The following is a 23713-nucleotide window of genomic DNA, read 5'->3' as shown; positions in this document are numbered from 1 at the left end:
GAAGAATCTAAGGGTTAAATATGAATGAATGACTAAAATCGTTGCTGCCGACGAAAAGAAAACGCCAGTTGAACGATTTATGGAGATTAGTATCGAGATAATTGAAATTACGAATATTACACAGTTAAAAGATGATTTCGCGATGAAAAGTTGGTCCTCCCTTCGCGTCGTAGCACATCCAGTCCCGACTACGCGTTACCTCTACGTTCACTACGTTCAATAAATAGAAATAAATATCGTGGTATTCGTGGAGACCCGTACGAGCGGTGAACAGCTCGTCCAGGCTGTAGAATCTGGTTCAGTCTACCTCTACGTTCAAGTGTGTCTCTCCTATTCGCATGCACGGCCTCTTCTCACGCCTGTTCCTCTCCATCGCGAACTCTTTTCTCGTGGATCAACTTTCAGCGTTCACGGGGACTAATTTCATGATCCCCGTGGACACAAAAAGTTCAGTCAATCTCAAACAATATGCAATTAACGACCAATTAATTAAATCGTACAATTTACCAGCGATGAACATATTACGCTTATTAATTGGTCAATGAAATCAGACGATTATTTAGTACATTTAGAATTGAAATAGAAATTTTTCTTCGATTCCAGAAGATGCTCAATTCAGTCCTTGGATCAAGTTCGTCGATGAAGACCCTCGAGAAGAAGATCACCACTCTGGTTTGGTCTCGACACGATTCTCGCATAAAATTCTCCCATGTCGCGTTTAATGCTACTTTTCTGCCGTTTCCAGGTGCGATCTAAACGTCAGGACGCAAACAACTCGGTGGATAAATTCGTAGTTGAATTTCAAGTGGAATACCGCGTCGATGTTTAGCTTGAAGATGTTCGAAATGATAATGTTGACCGGTGTTTATCGAGTCTGGGCCGTCTAAATCGTACTTCAACGGATGGAAAGGGACTCTCATACAGCATTGCAGTCCATAAAGAGGGTTCTGCAGTCCTCTCCAGTACGACCGCGTCTTCCTGCTTCGTATAGCGCCTCAAAACCTACTCCGCTCTGCCTCTGTAGCAGGTAGCTCGTCGCATACCTTAGAAAAGTCATAAAACTTTATTTAGAAATATCTAAACAGTGAATAAATATAGTGAATTGTAATCTTAGATGAATATACTCACGATCCAAGTTGACAAAAGATGGACGACGTCCCTTGAGCATCTGCAACACACTCAGCGCTAGCCTCACAGAGAGCTCTCTCAGCACAGCCCCTTTGACCCTCGTCCTCAGCGCGTCCAACGTTATTGAATGATTTCACGGACCTCATGTAGCCCTAAGGTGATAATACCATTCGTTTAGATATAAATAGGAGAGAGGCAGATTTAAAAAGTTTTAATTATAGAGATTAAGATACCTTGAGCATGGAGATGGAAGCAACAGCAGCCTCAGAAACCGTGTCTCTTCTTCCCATGGACCTGGCTGTCAAAGAACGATGGGAGAATGATGTCTTCAACGCGTCCAGAAGGTTGATTACTATGCTAATGAACTATTTAAAAAAAATAGTAATTAGTGAATGTGATTTAATGCTGTTCTTAGAGATCAGTAGTGCAACAGAATAGAAGCATTCTACACGTGGAAAGCGTATTTATATTTTATCATTTCACCTGTCAACGTTTCGTCAACCTTTTTATTGTAAACTTCAATGAAATTGATTCACGTGTAATGGTAAAGTTCCATTAAATGAGCATCTTGAATTTTAAGATATTTAAAAACGTCTTATAGAGATTAATTTGTCGAAACGTCGAGCAGTAAGAGTGATATCAGTTTCGTGTACAATTCTGTTCGATTACGTACTAACCTCAGAAGCGTTTTTAGCCATGACAGCAACCTGATCGGGGTCTCTGCCCTGTCCTAGAAACGCGCCCAGCACCGCAGTCAAAATTCCCTAAACAACCGACACCAGCCATGTGCTCTAAGTTCACATTCTCTGATGATTATTTACAAGAGGAGTGGAGGCTGTAACGTTGCCCCAAGCAACAAACGCGCAAATTTCTTTGCGCGAGAATCACAGCAACGTGTACGATTTAGAATTTTTTCACTGAACGGAAGAGAATAAAATTCTGCCGTGGCATTAAATCGTTTAGAAAACGTGAAGATCGTTAACGTGTCCACAGTTCCCTTAATTGCTCTCGAAGAAGACAGTGGACCTCGTTAACGGAAGCAACAGCTCGTGTCGAGAAACAAGTCGTACACCGTTGTGATTTCACTTTGGAAGAAGGTCGTGTATACAAAACGTGTAGAAACGAAGATAAGCGACAATTATTTTACAATGCGTGTACTAACGACACAATTATTATTTTCTATAAAGTCTCCTCTTCGCGGATTCTAAACGAATACTTCTTAAGATAGATGTAAATATTATAATAAAAAATATAATTCATGCTCAGCGATGTACAGTCTACTGCATAGATAGATGTGCTACTAATTCTAAATAGCTAATCAAATGTACAGCGTGTCGTGTATGTGTTTATGGAGGGTCTACATAATACCACAAGGGTAGATATATGGAATAATTCCATGGTAAATAAAAAATATTTTTCTATTCTTCAAGTGAAACTATTTGCAACTGTATGTCTAAGTCCCTTAAAATATCAATTAAGAACGGTATTCGTATCAAAAATATATAAAATGCAAAATATTGATATTTAAATTGAATAGCTGTTACCATGAAATAATTCAATCGAGTCCACGATGCGTTTGACCCACATAGGTCCTCACAGTACAGTCAGTTCGGCTTGTGCTTTCGTTACGCGACCCGAATCGTGATGAAAGTCGCGGAAACTCGTTGTTCCTGTTTCGAATAACCGTTTCAAGTAACCGTCAATTGCTTTCTAAATCTGTGTGCCAAGAAATCGTCTGAAAATGAGATACTCGACTCGTCATGTTAATTTGTAGAAATCGATTCTTCGTTTCACCGAAGCAGAAATGACCGTAACTGTGGCGACATAGTAATGTAGTGTCCAAGGTGTTGCAAGGCGTACCTGCATGGGGCTGCTCTGATTGTCAACTTTATCAATGCCATCGACAGGTTGTTGAGGTCCTCCTAAGAGGGCTGTAAGCACTCTGAGGCCAACCGAGAGCAAATTTGCCCAGGGACTGGCTGGTGCTCCATCGTCAATTTCATTCTTGCTTGGCCCAGTAACACCGCCTGTTTGACCAAGTAGCATCTGCATCAGCATACTGAGCATGTTCGACCAAGAGAATCCAGTACTGCCACCTTCCTGATGGAGTATAAAAGCAATGGTTCAATACAACACCCAATAAATTTTAAGTGACTCATTCAAATTGCATATGAAATATTTTTTGTATCATTACAACTGAAGGAGATACTTAGGTAGCCTATACGTGTATATCAGACGAGACAACGTGTACTTATAATTTGAAAACTGTTAATAGTTGAAGTGAAGAAAGAATAGGGAAGGTGAATAGAATACAAGCATTAAAAGAAGATTTGATGGTGGTTTACCTGAATCTGATTGGTGCTGATGTCGTCTAGATCATCAAGAGCGACCTTCTTCATAGCATTTGGTTTCTCAGAAAATTTCCTCTCATCTCTGACCTGTTGTTGGAACTGTTGCGGATATTGATGCTGTGGCAGAGCTGCTGCTTGTCCCAGGACAAGCGCCACCAAGCATAGCGACACGTATTGATTGTATTGCATTCTGCAAAGGAAATGAACAGACTCTTCATTATCAAAAGGGAAAACGATTCGATTATTAGATGGAAGAGGAGCTCTCGATTACGAATATATACGAAGAAGCTGACGCAGCTCTCTCTTTCCGGTATCTTCGAGTGACTCAAAAGAGAAAGAAGAGTAAACGACCGAATTCAAGGGGAGAAGGATCCGGGAGAAAATCGAGGATCCAGTCATGCTCTCAATATTTCGCAGCTTCCGTTCTACATCTTAGCCTTTTCTAAATTTATCCTCTAATCTTTTCCTCCTTTTCAAACAACCGTAATTCATGGTTAATGGCTTCTTCCAATTTTTCGAATCAAATGTAAATCAATTTTTGTAACGAGAGATTAATTAATTTTCCATTGAAAAATTCGAAATACTAATATATCAAACATAAATGAATTTTAGCAAAGAAATACGAATTGATAAAAAGAAGAAATTTCCTTCGTGAAATAACTGTGAAAAAAAGAACAAATGGACGAGTGTATGTGTCTTTGAGTAGGTGGAAGAGAAGAAACGATTCCGTAAACACGATGGAAGGTCGAATTCACCTGAGTCGTTTGGTATCGTTGACCTTGGTCTTGAATTCGAGGCGTAAGAAAGAAGTGATCGTGCGTGTATACCTACACGGGACGAATAAAGGTGACGCGGGACGGCGCGTGAACCGGAGGAACGACGTCGAGAGGCAGGAAAAGTGTGTCAGAACGGTTAAGGTCACCCTGCCAGCACCAAGTAGCCCACTTCTCGATCGGAGCTACCGGTTTGTTGAACCCGGCAGGTACCGTTACCTGAAAATGCGGTCGCGACCTACTGTCGTTCTCCGTTGCACCGATCAGCTAAGCGAAGTGAGAAAGAAAAAGGACACATGCGTCGAAGAGAAGATAAACTTCTAGTAAGAAAGAAAAAGAATTCAAAGACTCCCATAAAACGAAGAAAAATTGAATAATTAATTGTGAGGAAAGAAAGTTTTTAAAAGACACCTAATATAGAGGAATTTATAATGTGTAATTTAAAGAAAAAATTGTTTCAATTTGTCAACGTGGAATGTATAGAATTATCATTTCCTTTAAAATGGAAGAATTCAAACGAGGAACGTGAAAGGAACATGTTGTACGAAACGTGTCACGCCTCTCGAAAACAGTACCTGTCGCGCCGGAAAAATCGCCAACGATTTCTAACTGTACCCGTCACCTCTAAAGGGCATTTTCTACCTGTTTCGAGCCTATTCCTCGACTCACAGACATCATCGACACTGCTCCTTGCAGTTAGGTATTTTCTCGCGGTTGGAAAAATAACGTTATGAATCATTCTTAAAATTTTGTAAAATCTACCTCGGATAAATTTCTTCTTTTCGAATTTCGATTGTCTTAACTCCAAATTATGCAAAATACGAAAGCAAAATTGTCTGTGATAATTAAGAAAATCGTACATATTTACATGCTCGAGGAGGGCCACAATTGAAAGTGAACTGTCAATAGTTTGATAAAGAAATGCGAGGGGTGGAATTATCTAATGTGCACGAGTGTCAATATACTAAGCGAACCGTACTCTACTCACTTCGTTACTTCCAGATGAACTTCCTTGACACTGACTCTCAGCTCTGAAGATGAAATTCCACGCGAGGTCTTCTATATAGCTTGCGCACTCACGTGGGGGTAGGCCGTACGGCCAATAATCACACACCTTTAGAACTATTTTCAGTGGAACTGACCAATCCCTTGTCACTTGACTCGCCGTCAATCCCGAAGGTCTACTTTTCGAATACTTTTCGAAGAGATTTTACGGTTCCACAACGTTCCATCGAGCCTTTTATTTCGATCGAATTCTCTCGTACAAAATAGACTCCAGGGAAGCGGACGGTCACGAGGCTTCTTCGCTTTTCGTCTTTTATTTTCTAGTCAAGAAGATGGATATTTTTCATGGACTCGTGAAAAAGAAGATTGGCGTAGCTAATAATTCTTCGAATCATTATATATAAAGTTAAATACATACTAGATTATTTGGAAATATGACACTGCTGCACACATTAATTTCGAATATTTTCAACTTCTTCAAGAGGTCAAAGCTTAAATAGGGAGTTTTTTAAAATGATTTTCAACCTGTGTGCCGCGAAAGGCCCACAAGCGTCCAAGATTTTCTAATACAACTTAAAAAAGTAAAAAAATATTTATTTGCAAAGCAGTCAAAAATGTACACTGTTCTGTCAGATCGGCAAAAGAATATAATATATTTCGTGGTGTGCAGAAGTTTAGTAATTAGTTTATGTGTACCGTGAGATAAAAAAGATTAAAAATCGCTGTCCTAAAGTACAAACATTTACCTAGAAACGCAAATTCTTTGAACTTGTACAAATTTCTGTAATCATCGATAATACTGGTCGGGGTAAATGTTTTTACCCACTTACAGAAACGTTCTTGCGAGAATTCTTGTCGTCTTGGATTACTTTGATACTACTAAGGCGTATCAGTTACAGAACAGGTGTCTAACATTTATACAGAAAATATAGTATTCGTTGTAAATATCTTTAAAAATTCCTCGAAATATATCTTCTCGAAAAACATCAAAAAGTTTTTGAGAGAGGTTTAACCTAAAAGAGAACTCCGAACTCCATTATAACCTACTAAAGTCGCTAATCAGATTGAAAATATCCTGTTCGAGCGAATCGATATCCTAGAAATGTGTTCGACCAAAAGGATGGTGCATCGATAGATCAAGTCATTTATCGTCCACGGCCGCAGGCTTTCCTTTTCTTCTTGAAAGCCCATTTCGCGTTGCGTGCACCCTGGACTAGGCGATCGCGATTCATCATAACTGTTTCAGTAGCGGGATGCTGGCGTTGTGTCTTCTTATTAGGAGGATCTCGCTAATCACCGTGTACAGAAGCGACCTGCACTCCATAAGGAACGTATATCGAACCTCCGGTGAACGTACGCTTCGGTTCTGTCTAAAGAATCCTCGCTTCCATCTTCAATCATCATTAAACAAAGATTTCAAGTGCATTGTGCAAATCTCAATCTTGGGATAAATCAATAATGCATTCTGGCATTAAGATAATTATACTTACTTGCATATAAAGCGTCTTCAAACCATACTTGGACGTATCACGCGTCATAGATAAATAGTAACGTAACGGAACAGACGAACGACCTTCAACGGGCCGAAGCGAACCAATTTTGCCGTCGATCTATCTGCAGTATCCAGTCCCTTTCACCCTTCCTGCTTCTGGAAATGGATGGAAGAAGCATCTTCCGTCGAATATCTAAACGCATTTCCGGTGAATTTTGTGGATAAAAAGCAAAATTAAGAAAGAATATTGACTAAGAAGATTGGTTAAATAAATGAAAACAGTATAAAGTTTATATTTTATAATTACCGTAACTCGTTATTACTTTTCTTACAACATTTTTCTAATATGTTTATAAACTTATTAACTGAGTTCACCTTTCAAACAGAAATTGAGTTTCTCTAGTTTATATATAATTAAAAAGGAATAAGAATTATAACCAATTACTTCCTTTTCGTTCTTACAAATGTGAATATGATGTATTTTATCTTCAATGCAGGCATAACAATACAATTAAAAATGAATAATTCCTCAATAAATAAATTATTATATTCTAAGTATTGACTAATCAATGACAACTTAAATCGTCTTAACCAATTAACGGGTTAATGATTTTATCGCTTCAAACGTCTACCTTTGAAGTTCATTTTGCAAAATCTATCGATAAGGCAGATTCCGCCCATAATGAAAATACCTGTATAAAGAAGGTGCATGTTTTTCAATGAACCGAAGCCCGACGAAAGAATGCGATGTTTCTAGTAACGGGAAATGTTTGAGCGTTCGTTAGCGAATTTAAAATCTGAAGGAACGGGAATTGGTAACAAGTATATATGCTATGCTTCGGTGCAAAGAGGTTTCGTTCGTTTAACAAGTTTCTAGGCTAAGTGTTGGCTCTCTGGAAATGGCCCTACCCTATGTTCGTCTCTCGCGAACGATCTACGAGAAATTATCGATGTTCCGGCATCTATAATAAGACTGAAAAGAATAGGAGATCGAGTCCGCTATTAGACCTTTACCACTGACACAGAAATGCAATGGCATACCAGCGAGCGTGAACCAGTCGTTTCTGTTCGCCTCTTCCTCCGCCTATTTCCTTCGTAACCGTTTACCTCGCTACGATTATCGCGTTATACCACGATAAATTCGAGAATATCGAACATTGAATATTGAATATTGAACATCGATTTAACTACAATTCTTCTTGAAGTTTCATATTTATTCTATTCGCAACTTTTACCGCACATGGTAGTACAAGTAAAGTTAATTAAAACAAAAGTAATTAGTTCCAAAGCATCAATGAGTTTATTAAATGGATATCTACACCAATTAGAATATCTATTACAGCTACTTGACACACAAAGTGGCAGAATAGCGGGATAACCGATTTGTATGCTGCCTCCCTTTTCTTGCATGGCGCACACACATCATAGATTTGTATTCAATTCTGATTCTAATTAATTCTTGTCACTTAAGATAGGAAAAATTATTTAACTTTTTGTAAAGTATTTTCTTTACAGTGACCATTGATTTTCGAAAAAAAAAACTGCAAAATAATTATGTGCAAATTTCAGGAATATGCGCCATTGAACATGTAAAACATTGATGGCGTTAGTCGCGATTCTAACCTTACAATTCGTGACAAGCAATTTTGTGTGCTGTATGGTGGTGTTACGATTTCAATTAAAATAGTTAAAATAATTGTTTGAGACAATGGAATGTTTAATCGGAATACAATTTAAAGATTTCGTACTAGTTGCGGCTGATATGACTACGGCTCAATCTATTATGGTTATGAAAAACGGTAAGAAATTGTACGCTTTGATTACAACCTAAAAACAGTGAAACAAATTGTTTATTTCATTGTTGCTTTTGTTCAGTCAACATTATTACAAAATTACTTATGTGTATGGAATAATTATAAAATATCTACATAATGAATGCATTTCTTTGTACTTATTTCAGATGAAGAGAAAATTCATAAAATGTCTGATAAACTTATTATGGCAGTCTCTGGAGAATCTGGAGATACTACACAATTTTCAGAATATATAGGAAAGAATATACAGCTTTATAAAATGAGAAATGGCTATGAATTGTCTCCAAAGGCAGCTGCCTTTTTTACAAGAAGAAATCTAGCAGATTACCTTAGAAGTAAAACACCATACTTTGTCAATTTACTAATAGCTGGTTATGATGATAATACTGGACCAGAATTATACTTCATTGATTATCTAGCATCTTGTGTTAGAGTGCCTTATGCAGCACATGGTTATGGAGGTTTCTTCTCTCTTTCCATTTTGGACAGATATCACAAATATGGTAATAAAATACAGAGAGATTAATTTTATGTTAACATTTATTAATATTTTTTATTAAAATATATCACACTGTTCTATACTACAGATTCAACAGAGGAGGAAGCATATATATTAATGAAAAAGTGTGTTAGAGAAATACACAAAAGATTGATAGTTAATCTTCCAAATTTTAAGGTACAAAAGGTATCTAAAGATGGTATAAAAGATTTGGAACCTATAACAGCAAAGATCTTGGCAATAGAAGATACTGATAAAGCATAAAGTACCTATTTTTATTCATCCTATTTGTAATATTATTTGCAATATAAAGAATAAAAGTATTGAAATAAAGTATCATCTGTAATTGTTATTATATGCTAATTATATTATTTCTTCAAAAATGTAAATAGTTAAAAAAAAAAATAGAAACAAACATAATATGAAACATAAATGAAAAAAATGTAATTTTATTTAATTTTCGAAAAAAGTTTACAAATTGTTCTAACTGTACATATTTTACAAAAATTCACGTTTTTAACAAATTTGTCAATCAAAATATTATTACAATTTGGAAGAACTGTATGTACTTAATATAACTATAAATTCTTGGAGAAAAATGATAAATCAAAGAATTATCTCAATTTTCGTAAGTAAATACTCAACTCTTTAAAAACGACTTATGATTATAATTTATCGAGATGTGCACATGCAAAATTGTACTAATTTATAATGAATCAATGTTAAATATTAGACGGTCCTAATAATATAGATAACACATATGATTCTGCATTAGGGACTATAAATTTACTGAAGTATATGTTCAATTTAACCATCCAGAATAAGACAAAGGTTACATTTTATGTAAAAATGGAAAAATTTAAATTAAAACCCTTCACTCTGGTTGTATCTTACCACTATTTAGATGTGTTTTCAATAAACATAACTTGCTACGTTGCGTAACTCGAATTTAAAGTAAATCTAACATTACGCTTCTTTAACATGTTCCATTTTTATTAATTAGAAAAAAACAAAATAATAATTATACTATTTGCGATCGAATGAAGACTAATACACGTGTATGATATGGGTGTTAATGAACATTCCACGTTAGGAGTTGTCTTGTAAAAAAATACTTCATCTAAAAAAGTACTACATGAACTTTCGAATAACATTTCTATAAATTACTAACGTTAATTTAATCGAATGTAAACTGTATTAATTCGAATGTAAAGCGAACCAAACATCAGATATCTCACAGTGTCTATACAAAACCATTAATACAGAGTGAATCTAGTAACTAGGCGGGATTATAACTCTGTTCCTATTGAAGATAGAAAAGAATTCTAGATGAAAATTTTACATTGCTTAACAGCTCTATCATCATGAAGTGCAGTTTTTTACAGAAGTGCATCAATGCAGTTTCAAAGTGCAATTGAACATGTTTTTTAAATGTAACCCTTTATTTACTTCTTTTTTTTTTTTTGCATGAATTGATTCCTCATGCCATTTTGAATAAAAAGGTATCGAGGTAAAATCATGAAAAATTCAATACTTTTCGAAATTGATGCTGCATCTTAATTGATTGTTCATACTTCTTGTAAGATGTCGATTTTCTGTAGCTCAGACATACTCATTACGTCAATTAAAAACACCATTATTCGTAAAGGTACATTCATCCGTCCTTAAAATTATTCGCACAAGGGTCTCACTAGAGCGTATTCAGAACCTTTTTGACATAAAAGAACGAATTAAAAGGAACTGTTTAAATGTGAGTGCTGAACAAGTGAACAATGTAATGAAAAATGTAAAAGAACGCGTGAGAAAATGTTTAGAATACAATGGTGGAACGTTTGAGCATTTGTTGTAGATGTTAAAAAAAAAGTTAAATATTTCGAAAAGTATTGAGTTTTTCATGATTTTACTTTAATACTTTTTTATTCAGAATGGCATGAGGAATTAATTTCTGTACAAAAATGGTACGGTTTCATTTAAAAAACAAATGCAATTCTACTTTGCAACTGCACCAATGCACTTTTGTAAAAAATCTCACTACTCGATGGTAGAATTTGTTAAACACTGCAAAATTTTCCTCTACAATTTTTTTCTATCGTCAATAAGAACAGAGCTATAACCTGGTCCAATTGCTAGACTCACCCTGTATATGTCTCCGACACTTTAGATTTCATGATTGTACAGCTTGAGCATAAGACATACTATCATTTTTTCCCTATATACGATAAATTTGAAAAGATAACAGCATAATAGCAATGCCGGAAATTTTATTATATCGATCACCTTAAGGACAAATATTATGTGTCCTTTTTTGTTTCTGTTTGCGTTTGTGCAGTTTGTTCTGTTTGGTTCGCGTTAACTGGATGATCTTCGTAACTGCAAAATAATAAATTATTTTAAATTATTTGGAAATGATTTCAAATGGAAAAGCAAATGTTTAATGATACATACGAAAATAACGCCTTCCAATCTCCTTTAGCTAACGCCAAAAGTAGAGGAGTTCCCAAACAAGCAGGTACTAAATACAGCAAAGCTGGTTGCGCGTGATTGAACAAATGCATGATAAACATCGTTGTTAAAAGTCCCATGAAATATGCGAAGAACGTCGAATAGAAATACACATTCGTTTTCCTGCTCAAACTATTGTCGAAGCGCAACAATAGAGCAATGAAAATTCCAGGCAATACAATGTCACCTAAACCCAGCATAGCAAAGTTGCTTGCAGTAAGACCTTTTTCCAATACGTCTTGGGGAAATACCAACTTAATTGGTACTTCGAATGATTTGGCAACTGTTATCATCACATCTGTACCAAATACCCAGAATGCATCATAAAAGAGAAGTCCACAAAGTAAGATACATCCTGTTATAACATTATTCACATGTAATAGTTCAACTCCATTAATCGCGAACGCGATACCAAATAAATTATTAGCAATCCAATGCTGTAAATTAAAAATTATATTGTATAATAGAAGTACATTTTTATTCAAAAGAATTTTATTTAATATCACTACCTTTTCCAAAAGGTACCAAGCTCCAACAAGTGAACAGCATATTAAACAGACAATATCATGAAGATTAAATTTGTAATTAATAATATGTTTTATATTATCACCTTCTCCCCTAGTAAATAATATGTGGTACTGAGTTTTTGGAATTGCAGCAGGTACCAATGATGAAATTATTGGACTGTAATCATAGAACATAACTACAATATACAATCTCCAGGATATTTGATGAAGATTTATTAACAATAAATGTGAAACTATGCGTACCTGGTAAGATGACACAAAGCTAAAATGCCTAGGAAGAAAAAGTATCCAGCTAAAATTTGGTTTATATAATCCTCGGCAAATATCTGAAAAGCATTTAAATTAAATTAGAATATTAAACTGGATCAAATAAATTCCTGATACAAAAAATATTCAAGACTACATTCTTCTTACCTTATATAATATATATAAGCCAAATAATGCAAAGCTTGAAATAAAGGGAAATATTGCTGCTTCTTTACAAGACATTGTGTCTGGTTGTTTCCCACTTTTTTTACATTGTTGCTGTAAGATGTACAACATTTTTAAGAAACCTTTTAAGTCTTCAATGTTATAATACTTAAAGACTTTATATATAATCATAGTATCTTCAACATTTGAATTTGTTAAATATTCAAAAATGAAAATATTGTGTAAAATAAAGATAATAAATTGAACCTTATAAATCGATCAAAAGTTCAAATGACAATTATTACGAAATTAAAAGAATTTCTTTAAAGAACGCGTGTAAAACATATGTCAAAATGCGTGACTAACCTGCTGTTCCTTATGGTGTCTAACAGCTCGATAACTACCAAAGAAGATAGGTAAAATAGCCATAATTATTAGGCTTCCGTAAGCAATAGCCATTCCCTCAGGTGTTGATGGTACTTTTCCCGTAATAACTTCATTGCTTTCTGTTAGATTTTCACTTGCTTGGGCAACGATTCCGTTTCCCTCACTTGCCATCTTGAACCTATTAGTTGGACTGTGTATAGTCACACAAGTGACACGACTTCAAAAAGAAATCTTCGAAAAAATAATGCAAAGATGGATAAATCTATGTTATATATTATTACTATTTTTTTACTTAACGTTTACAAATAACATAGTTTCTTTTATACGATAAGAAAACATATATCGTCAATGGATTTATTTATCCGTAATAATGAAGCTGATACTTTTTTATGTAATTCATGTAACTTACTGCGCATTCATGTAATTATTATTCAATTAAAAAATTTTTCTTCCATCGTAGTATTAGTGTATCGACTTTAGCATGAGACAATTAAAATCTTCAATTCAATTAATAACGTAAGTTCTTTGATTACTTAGTCATATCTTGTGTACACAAAATGTATTCTATTAAAATCAACCTTTACCTCTTCGGACACGTGGACAAATATATATTGTTTCCACTAAAGCTGTCAAGTGATATAACAGAACGATGAGAACTCGCTATGAAAATGACAAACAAGAGTTTACAGTTGGAAAGTGGGCATCAATTGTTGAATTAAACAACGAAAAAAACATGTGTTTAATTGAAAGACATAAAATGACAAAATTTTAATATTTTCCAATACCTATCCTGAAAAATAAGTGCGCAGATTTAACTTTGAAATAAACTTAATTTCATGGTGAATCACGTAGGTTAGAATTATGCATTGTTTTATGTTTAAAAAAATGTAAATGTTCTTTGAACAATGACTTTATTTGTGTATTGGAAATCAAAAATTGTCATAAGCATTTTCTCTGTAAACCTGATGCCAAAGAACTATTTGAACAATCAAGTTTTATGTTCAATAAGTACTTTTTTCTTTCTTTCCAGTATAACATGTTTTCTTTTGTAATTTTATATATTTTCCTTTTTTAACAATGTCACATTACATTTCTTTGACAGATATCAATGGATTAAAGAAATAAGCAATGGATACGTTAGGAACAGATGTGTCAAGGAAAACATTTAATCTGCTATTGGGAAAAATCAGTATTAGATATCTAAAACATGAAATACTATTCAAGTAACTATAAAAAAAATTATAGTCTTCTGAAGTCATTGCAAGAAATTATAAATTATTAATAAATTGGAAACATGAATTCGTATTATAATATTACAAACAAAAGATTGTATTATAGAGGACAAATTGATATAATAGATATGCCAATGCAATTAACTAGCAACTATAAATACTTTCTTGTTTATGAGGATCAAACATCTAGATTTGTTGTATTGAAAGGGTTACATGGAAATACAGCAAATGAAGTAGCTCTAAAATTGTTAGACATATTGGCTATTATTGGAGCACCGCAGGTGTTACAAAGCAATAATGGCCGCAAGTTTGCAAAAGAAGTTGTGCAAGAGTTGCGTCTCTTGTGCAAAGATTTTATAATACTTCACGGAGAAATCTCTCAGAACAAAGAACAGAACAGAGATTTTAAGAATTTACTTGAACGTTGGGTGGAAAAAAACCCAACAAAGACATGGTATGAAGCTGTGAAATACATACAAATTTTTCAAAATTCAACATTTCGTTCTGAGAATGGAAAGATTCCTTATGATATTTTATTTGGACGAAATGTACATGAAGATTTCGAGAAACGAATTAATACAATAGATTCAGCAGAAAACATATGGACAGAAGAGGAATGGATTAGTCTCATGTCTAATGGAACAGATAATGTTAAAAAGGAAAGTGATGAACAGCATACAGAAAATTTAACTTTTACAGACAACAGAGATGTGGATAGTGTAAGTATAACATTAACAATGTAACTACTTATGTACAAGTTACTAATTATTAATTTCCATTTGCCAGGTAAAAGATTGTGAGAGTGACTCTTTCAGTGAGACTAAAGATGATCTCCAAAGAGACACTCCTGATTTTAATTTTGTGGACGTCAAGAGTGAACCACTAATCATGCACACAGAAGATTCAGTATTTGAGGATGATTCTGATATTATAGATGATAAAGCAGTATTAGCTGAGGAGAGTCAGATCAATTTAAAATGTAAAGTTTGCCAAAAGCAATACATGAAACCTGGTTATCTGAAAAATCACATGAGAACACATTTAAAAGGAAAGAAGTTTGAATGTGTTCTGTGTAACAAAACATTTCACATTTTAAGTTGGTATGAGAAACATATGCGGCAGTCTCATAGACAAAGTAAATTATCCAGTTTAAGTAGAAAGAGGAGAAGTAAAGATTCACAAGATGAATCAACGTTAGACACAAAACCATCTAAATTAAGAAGTTTTTCGGATTTAAATCTTAGTGAAACACAATCTAACGAAGCAGATGATTGTCCAAAAACGACAAAAAGTTTAAGTCTCGTTAAAGAGAGGAAAAAAATTTCCACAGATAACCGATCTATGAAAATAAACGGAGATCCAACTTTGAAGTGTTCGTATTGTAATCAAAAATTCAACTTTCCTAGCGTATTAAAAAGGCACGTGCGATCTCACACGAACGAGAGGCCCTATATTTGTGAAATTTGTAACAAGAGCTTTAAACAATTGGGTCATCTCAGTCAGCATTCGTTAACGCACAAGGATTATCGTTCTTTCCATTGTGCGGTTTGTGGAGTAAAGTTCGAATCATTGGGCTCACTGAAGATCCACGCTCAGTCACACAAGCACGATTATATTTCGAAAAACAAAGAGGCTTTTCGTTTATTCGAATGTGACAATTGCAAAAAGGTATTTACCACTAAGAGCGTTTTGGAGAGACACATACTCACTCATTCTCACGAGCGTCAATTTGCCTGTATAATTTGCGGGAAAAGATTCAAACAAGCGGGACACGTGAAGTCTCATATGTTGGTGCATACGGGTGAACGAAACTTCGAATGCTCCGTTTGCAAGAAGAGATTCAGCCTTTCGAACTCTCTGAAGAAGCACATGTACGTACACAATGGGGAAAAACCGTATCAATGTGATGTATGTGGTGCACGATTTCTTGAAAAGAGAAACCTAAACGGACATCTTATGACCCACACGAACGAGCGTCCGTTTCAGTGTAAAATTTGTGGAAAGCGATATACTTTGGCAGACACTTTGCGTCGGCACATAAGCGCTGCTCATGAGGATGGACGCACGTATCAATGTGAGATCTGTGCAAAAATGTTCAAGCAGCTTGCTCATTTGTCTGTTCACAAAAAAGTGCACAACGATGAACGACCATTCCAGTGTCACTTGTGCGAAAAGAACTTTAAACATAAAAACGTGTTGAAATCCCACTTAGCCATTCATGCCAATGTGAGGCCATTCGAATGTGACATGTGCAAAGCCACATTTGTGAGGAAAACAAATTTGCAAACGCATATTACATCGGCTCATATGAATGAAAGACCGTACCTGTGTATTATTTGCGGCAAACGATTCAAACAAATTAGTCATTTAAATGGTCACGCGGTAGTGCACAACAATTTAACGCCTTATCAATGCGACTTCTGTGATCGACGATGCAACAGACTTGATAATTTAAAAAAACATATGCGTCTTCATACGAAGAATAAAGAATGAACAACATAAGATAATTGTTTTCTACAAGTGTCTTGTATGAAAGAGGACTTTGAGATTGTTTGAATGTGAAACTATTGAGAATTAAAGTTATGTATATTGGCAGTAAAGATAAGTCAACTTTAGAAGCTTCCATTTTTAATCTCTAATGATCATACTTTTCACTGACCTCAAACAAATTTTACTTGATTTGTAATCATGTACTTGTATATGATCGGTGTATACTTATAGACTTTAAATATTTTTATATCTCATGAAGTATCTTGTAATGCTTGAAAACTTTATTCTTTTGAAAAAGCTTAAAATAGAACATGACTTTAATTCTAAGTAAATTAGGATTAAAGCCAGTGGTCAAGATGTCAAAAGAATATAGCTACATATTTTAACATATTTTCTCTGTATTCTTTACTAATCAGTATCATAAGTTCCTTCTTTTTTGTACTTTCTATATCTTATTGCGATCGAAAAAATCAAAAGTCAAGATCATACAATCCTATTGTATAAATACAGAAGATAAGTTTCTAATTGTGATCAAGTTTCTAAGATTTATATCTGCATGTACTCCAAAAAGTTCTGTGTTAAATGAGATCAATTTAAATCATGTTAAATGATTGATCATTGTGTTTTTTTTTTTAAATAAACATGAAACGAAATACTTCCATTTGTTTATTTGATTATTCATTTAAATGATTAATTATTAACAATTTTTATGCAACATATCTGAACAGATGCCACGCTTTGTAAAGATTTCTTATTAATACTGCACGTTTATCCGAATAATTTGTGTATTTTCAAGCATGCATCTAATATAAATACACATATAATTCTATTCGAGGAGTAAGAAGAGATAACAGTTGCAATAGAGAAATAAGTAAGAAATAGGGGGTAGGAAAGGAATAGGGGCAGACAATCAAATAAATAGAGGAAGGCAAGGGTAGCAATAGTAGTGCGTGTTAACCAAGGAAAACAATAGGTTTAGACAAGAACAGAAAATTTCTGTGTTGCGATGGCTACTTTCTATCGCCAAATATGTAGAAACCAAGTACATTTCCGTTAGAGAAGCTCCACCGGAAATTGTAGGAATGCGCGAGAAAAAACCATCAGCTTTTCTAGCGTTTGTTTCAGGTACAGTTACCATCGATGCAGTCAGACCATAGACACAGATGACGTACAGGATAGACCTTGCACCTAATGTATTTTCGTGTTCAACGTTCTAAAATACCGATCGAGTAAAAAAATCGGAGTTTTTGTTATGCCCTCTACGATATAAAGCGGTGAGTTTAGGAATTACGTACAATCCAACCATCAAAAATGGTAAAATTGACAGTTCACGATCTTTTGACAGCAGTAGAAAACGCGCATGTGATGAATTATCTACTAATAAACAATTACGTTATTTTCTCATTTGTAATTTCATAGTTACGTTTAATTCCCATTCCAACCACTACTAATGTTGTAGTTGTATTCTATGCTAAATCGGTAACGTTGGTAACGACATGAAAATGGTAAGGATCTTCTCGGCCCCAAAGCCCTGGACAAAAAGTCCCATAAGATGCAAGCACACACGACGTGCAAGATGCACCTAGCATTTTGACCAAGATTAGTAGATGATTCATCACATCCGCGATGGTTGGATTGCATGTAATTCCTAAACTCACTGTTTTATATCGTACAGGGCATAACAAAAATTCTGATTTTTTACACGATTGGTATTTTAGAACGTTGGACATAAAAATACATTAGGTGTAAGGTCTAGCCTGTACCTCGTCTGTGATATAGCATAATGTTCCTTCCGTTGAAATACCATTCGATTTAAAGTATATCTAGACCCTGTGACAATGTTTTCAAGGCCAGATAGCAATTATTTGGAGTAATTGTTGCTAAGACACTCCTTTCCCTGCCGATTTTTGAGGCACGGAAACGGTGGCTGTCGGTCTGTGATGGCTTACTATTTTTCATTGCAATCAGAAAATTTTTAAAACAGAAAACTATTTTTATTATTCAAAAACAACAAAAAGATATTTATTTTTTACTTTTGTAAATTTAAAAAAATATTAATACATTTCCTGAGATTCCGTTTACAACAACAACTTACTGTATGTATTAGAAATTAACGTCCGTGCTATTAAATGTTTGTCTTACGCGTTAATGTATGTATGTACATAGGTAAGAGGACAAGGCGACTAAATACAGTGCTATCGCGTCAGCTGGCCGCAGCTCGGGATAAAATCTGGACAGCAATCAGGGGGAGGTAGTGTTCTAGAAAATCGCGGATTTCTTCCCTATTGAGTGAGATATTAGATACCCGACCCGAAATATCGAGGTCCTTGTTTAGTTTAGATACGTATTTATTTAATGCTGGAGGCTTACTCTACGAAGCCAATTCTAAAAACTGGTGGGGATAGCGACGGCCAGCTAGCAAGGCGAAATTCCGCCCAGCTAACGCAACAGCAGTGTAATCTTTAGTTTCCTGTTCTTTTATCAACGTGTTTGATCACCAGCTGATTAAGAATCATTGTCTAAATCATTTAGTATAGTCCAGGCCACGGTATAGCGAGGTCCTAAAATCGATTAGCCATTAAAGTAAATGTGTTTCAGTTGCCGAGATAAACGAATATGTATACATCGAAGTATGATCTGTTAAAGACTTTGTTGGAAAATTCGTCGTTCGACGAAAGTAACCGCATGGCCCGAACGGACTTTTATTGCACGACGAGCACGGCGAGTACGGGCCCGAATAGCATAACGCCATGCCCGTCGAAAACCAACCCGTGGAAGCCCTTGAGGAGACTTCGGTTGCGACAATAAAAGGACTTTTAGCGGGGAAAGTCAGTTTTCCTTAGACAGTCCACAAACAAGTTTCGAGGCCACATTATAGTCCATAATATGTATAAAATTGTGATAAACTAACGGCTTGATTAATTTTGCAACCAACACCATCCGCCGCCTCGTATTTTTCACAACTTGGAACTATAGTCAGGGTCATACGAAGAAATCTTTCATTCAGTGTCAATATAAATACATATCTAAATATGTATACAATGATGTTCATTTCCCTACTCGGGAAAGATGTTTCCCAGGCTTTCTGTACGGCCCTGGGTGCCGCAACATTAATCGGTGCCGATTCTTAAAAGTTTAATTTATGATCTCATTACATATATCGTGGCCCGGATTATGTATACTTACACTGCAATTTCCCCTCAAGCGGCGGTAGTGTAAAACCAAAAATTGTAAGAATGGCTTGATCGCTTATTTTCCAATTATTTTGTCAGGCGGTGGCGTCAGAAGCTTCAAGTTTACTTTGCCGGAAGATTTTTTAATGTTTTACTTGAAAAAATTACGCATGCAATGACCTCATACGTTTTAATGTTTTTGCCAATTAGGAGGAAAATAATGATCTTAAAATGATATGACGTCAAGACTAAAGGTAGTTGTATTTAGCAGATAAAAAAATGGTAACATTGCATTGATTAGATCTTTAAAGAGCCGTGTGGCCGCAGCGCTTAGTTCGTTGTTCTCATTCAAGTTCAACATGGGTTACAACAGGAGTTTAAAATTCGGTACAGCACTTACAGTACTGATAGTTTTAGTCGCGATTTATTATAGAAATTCGGAAAACGTTCTACAGAAACGTTTGCAAGCATTGGTTTATGGGTTGGAGAAACTTGAAAACAAACACGTGATCACTTCACGTCCAAAAGTTGCGATAGGTTATGGTGTATGTACTGACGTATACGTCAATGCAAAAGAGTTATTAAACTACTCCGAAAATGTCGGACGACCTCAGCACTTCGATGAGATTAATACAGAACTAGAACTATTAAAAAGTTTCGCTTACTATTTTCGTCATGGAGCTGCTGCAGAGTAAGATTTCTTCCAGTTAATCCTCGATCTGTACTTAATCCTGCTATGGTCCTCAATTCAACTATGCACTTAAGTTCTTTGGGTCGAAAATGATCCGAATATGCAAAATTCATATACGAAATATAGAAATATATTGTATCTTTTACAATATCTTTTACTGTAAAAAAACAATATATTGTGTTCAAATTATTTATTTATTATAAGTTTTACACATTTGGTAACCATGCTTTTTACATATACATTTTGAACATTTTTGACACCTTAATGTGCTTTTATTATCAGTTTTATTACAAAAATGGCATCTATCCCTTTTTGTAGGGCTTAAATCATACGTAGCTAATGATATCGATGCAACAAGTTCTGTCAAATTTGTAATATTTTCCAGCATCTCTTCTGCTGCTTTCATTCATGAACAATGCTTTAAAAAAATTTATGCTTTGTACCAGAGTACTGATTTCACTCTACAATCATTCACTTTTCTGGCACTAATAGAAGTATTCTAGTCATTTTATACTAATTATCTTTTCTTTTATCTTTACCATCATCCACTGTTTTGTTAACCTTGACTGTGATTGATTTTTGTTTTTTTGATAATGCCTTGTTTACATTGAGACAAAAAAGATCCAAAGACCTAATGTGTAACAATGTTTGTTCCCAATATGCCATATTAACACAGACAATAAACTTTTGGCATAATATCAAGAGAACAAAAACAAACATATTAATAACAATTTCATTACATTTGTTTGATAACGATAAAAGTTTTTAAAGAAATAAGAACATGATGGGTTGAAAAAGACTCAAAGATCATAACAGGGTTAAATTTGATGCTTCTCAGTGGGAAGTTTATTGTTTGTGTGATATTTTATTACAATGCAATTAAGCTCACATAGAATGTTGTATCTATTTTAGGAGATACATGGCTAATAGAACATTATTTGATCAGCTTGTTGCCAAAGCTCGTTCATTTTCATCATCATACTCCACAATTGGTGGTAATGCTGCAATTATGGCATTAAGATTTGCAAAAGAGGGATGTGATGTAACACTTGCTGCTAAGTTGACAAGATCTCTGCATCAAATGATGCCACAAGTTATTAATATTGTTGGTGGTGAAGCAAAAAGGGATGATATTCATTTAGTGATAGAATACAAGCATGGAGATGTTTGGGGTCCATATTCCAGTGCTAGAGCAAATAGGTATAATACTTAAGTAACCTTGAAGAATAACAATGGATCTTTCTAACCAACTGTGCTGAATTGTTCTCTAGGTATATAGTTCATAATGATGCCAATAATCCTAGGATCAATTCTTTTGAAGCATTGGATCAGCTTCTGTCAACATATGAGCCTAATTTACTTGTTGTTAGTGGACTACAAATGATGGATAATTATCCATTTCCAAGTGGTAATTAAAGATGCATTTTTTAGTATATGATTTTTATGATTGTTTCAATAAAACGTATTTATTAAAATATAGGTGAAAGACAGAATCTTTTACTCAAAATAAAAAAACAAATGATGGATAGATCTACATCTACTAAAATTCACTTTGAAATGGCTTCGTTCGCGGAAGATAAATTACTCTTCGAGTTATGCGATTCGGTTATACCGTTTGCCGACAGTTTAGGAATGAACGAACAAGAAATAGCCAATTTGCATAACGCGATGTATTACGGAAATATTTCATTAGTAGCGAATTCCACACCGCGCATAGCAACGGTTTTAGACCAAATGCGGACGTTGTTTAAACTCATACGTATAAGGAGTAAAACTATCGAAAATTCTCGGGAACTTACGAGAATTCATGTACATACATTAGCGTATCAAGCTATATTTACCATGAAAGGTTCTATATGGAAAAACACGATGGCTGCAGCTGCTAAAGCATCACTGACAGCACACAGGCATGTGTGTGCAACGAGTCATGTAAGTAAATAGCCATAAAATAAGTACCGTAAAATATGTATCAATTTATATAAATTGATGAAATGTTTTAGGTTGATATACGGAAAGCTGCGTTGATTTTAGATGATAGTTTTTCAACATCTATTGTTCAAGGTACTCGGATAGCACTGGACATTGACAAACCAGTCTCCTGCTGGGACGAAGTATTGAAAGTAGTAAACGAAGATATTCCTGTTCAAGTGTGCGTGGCGCCAGTATTAATCTGCACCGTGGCGGCGCAAACTGCTGGCGGTGGAGATAATATTTCAAGCGCGGGTCTTGTCCTGCAAATCTAAAGTACTTTTTAATTTTTTGGTAAAAGTTGATAAAAATTTGCACAACACGGATCATTTTTCTTTTAATATGTATTGCAAGGGGAACACTTTTTAAATATTATAAAAATAATATTCTTAGATAAAGAAATTTAATCTCTATGACTTTAACCTTGACATACATTTTCAAGATTTTTGCTATAAAGTAAACGCGTTGGCCCGTGCCCCTGCACCCCCTCCCTGAAGAAATTTTTAATCTAACCTAAATCCAATTTCCATTTAAAATCAGAAGTAAGTTAGGGTTAGGTTTTGCAGATGAGGGCGCGCTGTGCACTTACATGAAAGTTATGCCACACTCATCTATACGTTTCTTATTTCTATGTTCATATTGAACACCATGACATTCCAACAATCGTTCTCGCGATAATTCTGCTATAGAACCGCAACGTGGACATTTAATCTTGTTACGTACAATGCGATGCTCAATTAAAGTTTTTCTTTATCTTCAATAATAGAAAGAAATTCATGAAGTTGCATTGTTGTTGTCTCTTTGATTGTACAACGAAACTGAACAGTATTCTAAGAATATACTGATAGTAAACAGTTACAAAGTAACTACAAAAATGTAAACATTTTTTTGTATTTACATTTGCTCAATATTCCATTCAATATTTATTGTCAGTACACTTGAGGATTACTGTTTAATTTCGCTACGAATTTCGAAATAAGTACAGTTTACAAATTCGCATATCTCAAGAATCAAACGAGACCGTCGCAAAATTCAAAGCATGTGTTAGTTAGAAATGTATTTGCTACAATATATGTCAAAAAAAAAAATGATTTCTGTTGTGTAAATTATTTTTGATGAAATGAAATTAGATTTCAGTACATCGTCGGCTTGAAAACTTAGATTACCGTGCATTCCACAATATCATTCCAGCATACATAAGAGAAATTCACCATTACTTTCCGACATACGAATGTTTCTTAGAGATTAAAAAATAACATTCTTTTAATAT

The 23713-nt window shown here is 34.7% G+C and overlaps 5 protein-coding genes across 5 annotated transcripts; 3 read left to right on the top strand and 2 right to left on the bottom strand.

Moving 5' to 3' along the window:
* Positions 1 to 882: 882 nt before the first annotated feature.
* Positions 883 to 5247, bottom strand: LOC108574945. Its single transcript, XM_017937619.1, has 7 exons — positions 5241 to 5247; positions 3474 to 3669; positions 2989 to 3228; positions 1806 to 1892; positions 1362 to 1493; positions 1129 to 1280; positions 883 to 1043 (listed from the first exon to the last, which is right to left on the bottom strand). The coding sequence occupies exons 2-7, from the start codon at positions 3666 to 3668 to the stop codon at positions 917 to 919; spliced, it is 933 nt and encodes a 310-aa protein (XP_017793108.1). The 5' UTR covers position 3669; positions 5241 to 5247; the 3' UTR covers positions 883 to 916.
* A 3130-nt stretch (positions 5248 to 8377) lies between these two features.
* LOC108574936 (proteasome subunit beta type-2-like) lies at positions 8378 to 9326 on the top strand. The gene is made up of 3 exons (XM_017937607.1): positions 8378 to 8548; positions 8710 to 9066; positions 9151 to 9326. Exons 1-3 carry the CDS (start codon positions 8458 to 8460, stop codon positions 9324 to 9326), a joined length of 624 nt encoding a protein of 207 aa, XP_017793096.1. The 5' UTR covers positions 8378 to 8457.
* Positions 9327 to 10973: 1647 nt separating this feature from the next.
* Positions 10974 to 13379, bottom strand: LOC108574869 (minor histocompatibility antigen H13). Its single transcript, XM_017937515.1, has 7 exons — positions 13299 to 13379; positions 12869 to 13067; positions 12506 to 12616; positions 12335 to 12417; positions 12074 to 12248; positions 11508 to 12001; positions 10974 to 11432 (listed from the first exon to the last, which is right to left on the bottom strand). The coding sequence occupies exons 1-7, from the start codon at positions 13307 to 13309 to the stop codon at positions 11354 to 11356; spliced, it is 1152 nt and encodes a 383-aa protein (XP_017793004.1). The 5' UTR covers positions 13310 to 13379; the 3' UTR covers positions 10974 to 11353.
* Positions 13380 to 14183: 804 nt separating this feature from the next.
* LOC108574866 (zinc finger protein 708) lies at positions 14184 to 16614 on the top strand. The gene is made up of 2 exons (XM_017937513.1): positions 14184 to 14840; positions 14908 to 16614. The coding sequence occupies exons 1-2, from the start codon at positions 14184 to 14186 to the stop codon at positions 16612 to 16614; spliced, it is 2364 nt and encodes a 787-aa protein (XP_017793002.1).
* A 3529-nt stretch (positions 16615 to 20143) lies between these two features.
* Positions 20144 to 22763, top strand: LOC108574868 (ADP-dependent glucokinase). The gene is made up of 5 exons (XM_017937514.1): positions 20144 to 20475; positions 21388 to 21675; positions 21747 to 21883; positions 21956 to 22404; positions 22476 to 22763. The coding sequence occupies exons 1-5, from the start codon at positions 20144 to 20146 to the stop codon at positions 22716 to 22718; spliced, it is 1449 nt and encodes a 482-aa protein (XP_017793003.1). The 3' UTR covers positions 22719 to 22763.
* The last annotated feature ends 950 nt before the right edge of the window (positions 22764 to 23713 follow it).

This window comes from Habropoda laboriosa, unplaced genomic scaffold (assembly GCF_001263275.1).
Source record: "Habropoda laboriosa isolate 0110345459 unplaced genomic scaffold, ASM126327v1 scaffold210, whole genome shotgun sequence".
Classification (NCBI taxonomy): Eukaryota; Metazoa; Arthropoda; class Insecta; order Hymenoptera; family Apidae; genus Habropoda; species Habropoda laboriosa.
This window is presented reverse-complemented; position numbering and strand designations above follow the sequence as displayed.